The sequence below is a fragment of the Palaemon carinicauda genome, chromosome 4 (genome assembly GCF_036898095.1).
Source record: "Palaemon carinicauda isolate YSFRI2023 chromosome 4, ASM3689809v2, whole genome shotgun sequence".
NCBI classification, from domain to species: Eukaryota; Metazoa; Arthropoda; class Malacostraca; order Decapoda; family Palaemonidae; genus Palaemon; species Palaemon carinicauda.
Genome location: NC_090728.1, coordinates 20521622 through 20529121, shown reverse-complemented (window position 1 = coordinate 20529121; position 7500 = coordinate 20521622). Strand labels below are relative to the sequence as shown.

At 29.0% G+C, this 7500-nt stretch overlaps 1 protein-coding gene across 1 annotated transcript in view; it reads left to right on the top strand.

Moving 5' to 3' along the window:
* The window catches only part of LOC137639296 (piggyBac transposable element-derived protein 3-like), a 31986-nt gene extending 29293 nt beyond the window's left edge, over nt 1–2693 (top strand). The window contains exon 2 of the mRNA XM_068371576.1: nt 1668–2693. Within this exon, the coding sequence (XP_068227677.1) occupies nt 1668–2693 (1026 nt within the window). The remainder of the gene's footprint in view (nt 1–1667) is intronic.
* The last annotated feature ends 4807 nt before the right edge of the window (nt 2694–7500 follow it).

The window sequence follows — 7500 nt, the reverse complement described above, 5'->3', positions numbered from 1 at the left end:
TGGTAGCTGGCTGAACATTCGTGGTACTCATAGATAATTGAAGACTCGTAATGTTTATTATAATTGAAGCCTTCTCTCAACCTTCACCACATAACTTTCTCGTGCAACTTAACTGTCCTTTCTTTTGACTCTCAAAATGTCTACTCTTTCCAAAGTTTTCAAATTATTCAATATGTTTTAGAAGTTTCTCATCATATATACCCATTCAGCACTACATCATATGAAAACATCGAATATTCCACACAACATCTATGATATCTTTATAGAAATATATACTGTGTTCTCCAACTTTGGAAATTCTCAATCCACAAAGAAACTTCACAACTATAGAGAAATAACAAATCATTGTCTCAAGCTAGTTTTCCACAAACCAGTTACTCTTCGGTAAACATACCATAACGCATACTTCATTTTTAGTATGCGAAAGCGTTTTTTGGGGTATCGGCAATCTTTCCTCTTATCTATAAATTCTCCAGGCCTCCATATTGCTGTCCCATCAATTTTGTTATATGTTTTCAACGTCAATTTATGATACATGGATTTTTTTTCTCGTACATTCAAAAGTTTTACACCATCATGATTCTTTTACTTAAGTCCTACGTTTTCTTACTTATTCGATACAAAATTCCTTCCTCTTTCATATTGGGTAACCACATGAAAGCCTTTTATTATTCAAACTTTCTTAATAAGCTTCTCGTTTGATACTCACTCACAAAATAACCTTCATATTGCAGCGTCTCACTTGGGAATTAACTGTGTTTACATTCTTTTTCTTCTTAACATGCATGACCTAATATTATAGTAGTACAAATGCCAGGACAAATTACACCCCAATTTTTTATGTTTTTCTTTTTTTTTTTGCATATTCCTGAGTTCTTTTTAATCTAATCAATAATATAAACAGTAGTTTTTCTTAGAAGTATCCATATATTATTCAGCTTTTTGACAAAATACCAAAGATATGTAGAATGTTTTTATATATTCACATTTTTTATTTGAGCTCATAGTTACACAAGTTCATTAAACATCTTTATACTGATACATATCATGACACTGAAAACCGTGAATCAATTCATATATCAGAAATTTATATAGCAATTGAAGCATAAATATTACAGGCTATTTTTCATTACTTACTATACATAGTAGGTCAGGCAGATATGAAGGCAAAATATGGAACAGACAGAAAAAATCTTAGAAAAGTATCACCTTAAAGCAAATTGGTTGCTTCTTCGTTAGAATAAACTGCTTGTTCGCTATTTTCTGGTCCTTGGATGCATACCTCGTCGCTGGTGAATTGACTTTCCAGCTAACAATGCCTCGGTAGTTTCAAACTTTCAGTTCCCTGTTACTAACTGAACAGAATGGACCAGCGTAAGAAGTAAGCTATTTTGTTTTTCTTGTGTCTAAAAAGTTCATTATATATGAGTAAATATTTTTCGATTGTCCTTTATTACTAGTGCATTTTCAGCTTTCATGATATAAAACAAAACTCTCTCTCTCTCTCTCTCTCTCTCTCTCTCTCTCTCTCTCTCTCTCTCTCTCTCTCTCTCTCTCTCTCTCTCTCTTTATTCCTTTTCTTTCTCTTTCTTTTCCTCTGGTTCTTTCGTTCTTTTACTTTATTATTGAAAATTCTCATTTTTCTTTTTATTAGTTTGAATCTACAGGAAATACAGGACATTTTAAATGAAGAGGAAAAGGATCCTGTTGCAATTTTTATTACTCCTCCCGAAGTTAGAGAGGAATCTGACGAAGACTCGGCGGAAGATGAGGGTGGCTTAGCTGACAATGTAAATTCTAATCAACTAAGAGCTTCTGCTGAAGCACTCTTTAATGATGGGAGAATCTTGGGTGAAGATGATGATGAAGTGGAAAACAGTAATGTCAATTGTGCAGAGGAGCAGCAGGAATCAAAGAAAAGGAAAACAAGTCAAAAGACGTCTCTAGAATATTACTGGAAAAAAACAAGTAATATTCAATTTTCAGTAAATCAAACACAGTATGATAAACCACCACCTGTCATAGATTTGAAGGTAAAGTCACCTGTGGAGAAATTTGAATATTTCTTTGATGAAGATATAATGAACATGATTGCCAAGGAATCTCGCAGGTATGCTTGCGAGAAAAATGCACAGTTTACCATCTCTGTTTCGGAAATGCGAGTGGCCTTTGGCATTCTCATATTCTCAGGATACCACACATTACCAAGTCGCCGCTTATACTGGTCTTTGGATGCTGATGTTGGAGTCGATCTCATTGCTAAGGCAATGGCACGTGATAGATTTGAAGAAATATTACGGTTTCTGCATTTCACTGATAATCAGGCACTAAACAAGGATGACAAACTGGCAAAAATCCGATCTCTAATGAACCATTTGAACACAAAATTTGCCATGGCTTACCCTATGGATCAACATATATTACTTGATGAAGCAATGATAGAATATTTTGGTAGGCATGGATGCAAACAGTGCATTCGAAATAAGCCTGTGAGATTTGGATTTGAAGCTTGGTGCCTAAATTCTCTTCTTGGATATTTAGCTACGTTTGATGTATACCAAGGGACAGCCTTCGGGTTGAATCGTCACTATGAAAAAAGGTTTGGAAAAGGGGGGCGGGGGTACTTTGAAGAGTTTATTCGAAAAACTACCAAGTCATATCAAAGATATACCAGTGAGGTTTTACTTCGATAACTACTTCACAAATTTACCTTTAGTAAATCACCTACGAGAGATAAACTATGGAGCAACTGGAACAGTAAGGGACAACAGAATTCCGAAGACTTGTCCTATAAATTCCACAAAGGAAATGAAGAAGGTTTCTCGAGGAGATACGGATGTTGTGAATAGTATTCACAAGATCTTGTTGGTACGCTGGAAGGATAATGCAGTAGTTTCAGTGGTATCAAATATTTCTCCTGTTCATCCTCTGGAAAGTGTATCTCGATAGTCAGCAAAGGACAAAAAGAATATTGGTGTAAGTCAGCCTTATTTCATCTGGGATTACAACAGGCACATGGTTGGCACTGATTGGATGGACCAAAATATCAATTGTTATCGTATTTCCATTAGAATGAATAAGTGGTGGTGGCCTATATTTTCTTGGGTGATTGATGCAATGATTTCATCGTGTTGATGAAAGCAAACTTCCACTATTATCATTCAAGCGCTACATTGCAAGGACATACCTTCAGCAGGCAGAACCACATGTGGGAATAGGCCGGCCAAGACAGTCATCCCGGGTTATTCCAGATGTACGTTATGACAATATTGGTCACCTCGTCCAGCCCCTTGGAAAACAGGCATGGAAATGTGCTCTATCTTCTTACAAATCTCGTCCTTCGCAAGGGTGTATGAAGTGAGTTCCATTGTGTGTGAATGCTTTGTTAAGTATCATTGCCGTGCTCTTTAGAACACTGCTAATTATAGTATCGGGTTTGTTGTTGAGTGATATCACGGAATTTATCCCAAAATTTAAGTAAGAATGAAGTTTCTGTAAAGCATGAACCAGTTTTATTTCTATTTTATTCTAGAGTATCACATTTTTTTGTTAAACATTTCACTTTTAGAAGTAAGAATTCTTATCCAATTCACATATTCCAATACTGTCAGCACGTGCAAAAGTAATAGGGCTTACAAATGCAACAAATTTTAGTAGTAAACTGCAATATTTCTTCGTATCATTCCGTAATAAACGCATTATTATTGACTGTCTTATTTTCAATACATCCTCCCTGTAATGAAAAAATACCAATAAAATTGTATTATAGAAAATAGTCTTCTTAATAACAATGTGTACCCCTTATCTGCCTAACCTGCAATATAAAGTAGGTCCTATATATGGACAAATACCATGAAAAAAGCATCACATATATGATAAAACCATATAAATATACATATTAAACTCGAATAATAAAACAAATAAAGAAAAAACTGCAAAAGATTCAGTTTTATCCCCCAAAACAAATAAACTAACATTCATTAATCTAGTACTTAACATCCACATATTCAGCGCCCCAGAATTTAGAAGTTTATTCAATCTCTTTTCTTTCCCTGCATTATCTGTATATGGATAGGATCTTCCCGTTTTCCATCTCAGAGCTACAAAAAGGATTTCTTCTGGTTATTACGGAATCTTACTTTCCCTGAAAAGATGATTGGCATTTTCATCATTGCACGCGTCCTTTGGGTGCGGAGGTTCCAGCCCATGGCCAATTCAAATCTTGCTGCGATTACTGGAGTCGTTTAACCACGATACCTATTTCACTTTTAAGATATACTTTGAAACCGGAACTTTCATCATAAAATATTCACCTACTTGCCCCCCCCCCAAAAAAAAACAAAAATTAAGCCAAACATATCTATCTATTTCCCTATCAATTCTAATCGATATATATATATATATATATATATATATATATATATATATATATATATATATATATATATATATATATATATATATATGCATATATATATATATATATATATATATATATATATATATATATACATATATATATATATATATATATATATATATATATACATACATATATATATATATATATATATATATATATATATATATATATATATATATACATACATATATATATATATATATATATATATATATATATATATATATATACATATATATACATACATACATATATATATATATATATATATATATATATATATATATATATAAGTATATATATATATATATATATATATATATATATATAAGTATATCTATCTATCTATCTATATATATATATATATATATATATATATATATATATATATATATATATATATATTTATATATATATATATGTATATATTTTTATATATATATATATATATATATATATATATATATATGTGTGTGTGTGTGTGTGTGTGTGTGTGTATGTTTGTGTATCTATGTCCTAATCCTTGTATGCGAAATAATTTTTCTCATATTATGATTACTGACCTTTTTAAGAGTACTATGAGTGTCACAAATTATAGTCCGTGAACCTGTTACATAAGGTAAGTTGTTAAGACACTATTGGTGACAGTATATTTCCACCACAGTGAAGAATTCCACAAAACATAATAATTTGGCATATTGACAGAGCGACATTGCTTTTTACTTACCGAGGGTTAGTTAGTACCATTCGAGCGATCAGTAGACAAAGTACTCACCTGAGAGTATCGGCTGTACACAATGTATTCTCGAACCTTTTTGTAACAAAGTGGAAGTATAAACCCATGTTCCAATGTCTTATTATCCGTTTTGTCTTGTCAGGTTCTCTGTCAGACTACTACCTGTCTGCCTGACTATTTGTTTGTATATTTATTTGCATGTTTATACTCTCTAGATCATTGTATTCATAATGAAGCAAATCTATTTATTCACTCATCAAAAGAATCTTTTCTCTGTTTATATCTTAGTCGTCTAATCTTTAAAATTTACAGACGGATTGTTCGGTTGAGAGCTCCTGAAGGAACATGTCTTTCATTTCAAGACGTTCGTGACTTTCTAGTTAAACTTTCATTGTGAAAATTTTCATTGTAAAAGATGATTTCATAGTTAGAAATTCCATATACAATATTCAATTTGCATCGCATGTTTTATTTTGTGTGTGTACGATTTTTTCAGTCTGCAATATGCTGCAAATGCATTTATTAAAAAAGTATGTCCTGAAGGGTATGAGCATGTAATGAATATGCAATATACAGAGTGTGAGCATGTTATTCTAATAATAGATTAAAAATTCAATAAAAAAAGATATCGAACTTTGCTGGTGGATAGACAGCATGGGTTAGTTAATCTTCATGTTAATATGGAAGAGAAGAGAAAAACACTTAAATAATATTTTCCTCTCACTTCACGAAATTAAAATAATTTCAAAATGAAATTTAATGTATAATATATGGTTTTATATGAATATCAACATCCAGAATTTCATAAATGTGATTTTTCTAGCAGTTTCAGGAATATATGATATTTCAAACGTATATATATATATATATATATATATATATATATATATATATATATATATATATATATATATATATATGTATATATATATATATATATATATATATATATACACACACATATATATATATATATATATATATATATATATATATATATATATATATATATACATATATATATATATATATATATATATATATATATATACATATATATATATATACATATATATATATACATATATATATATATATATATATATATATATATATATATATATACATATATATATATATATATATATATATATATATATATATATATACATATATATATATATATATATATACATATATATATATATATATATATATATATATATATATATAAATATATATATATTTATATATATATATATATATATATATATATATATATGTATATATATATATATATATATATATATATATATATATATATATATATATGAATATATATATATATATATATATATATATATATATATATATATATATATATATATATATACATAGAGTAAAATTGAGTTTAAAATTTTCCAATTTGATCGTAATGGCATTTTTTAACGTAATCAAATCCAAATGTTCTACTTTATAAACCATAGAATTGTGCAATGTATGGGAGTTCATATGATAAAGTTGAGAAAATAGAGACCTTGTAGCCTTTTTTTTTTTTTTATTTCCGACTAAACCTATCATAATGTGGTGTCGGAAATTCGAGGTGCAAAACCTTTTTTTTTTTTTTTGGCTAATGTGAAAAGAACTCAAAAGGTATCAAACACCTGGACCAACTAGTGTGTTAACGAAAGCTGAACTGGTGCTAAATCCGAACTTATCTGATGACTTTACCATATGCAGAGCTTCTAAAGGGTCTTTGCAATGTTCTCGCTCTTAGCCTTTTACGATACCTCTGTACCAGCATCCATTTTTTCCCTCCTGCAGTCTAGTCATTTTCAACTTTGATCGCTTAGTTTTTTTATTTTTGCATTGAATAGTATCCCCAGGCTATATATCCCAGTTTCCAAAAATCATATCAAGTCAGAAATAATCTTTCCAGGCATCTAAGTAATGGTCGTGAGCATTTCTGTGTCTACGAAATTTATGGTAATTATTAAATCTTTATTTTGTCACCAAATATATTTTTTTCTTTGTCATGTAAAAAGAGTCAACCCTTAGATAAGTTATACACACACACACACACACACACACACATATATATATATATATATATATATATATATATATATATATATATATATATATATATATATATATATATATATATACACAAATATGTATATATATATATATATATATATATATATATATATATATATATATATATATATATATATATATATATATGTATATTATATATATATATATATATATATATATATATATATATATATATATATATATATAATCATCATCTTTATTTGGTAGTTTTCGACATAAC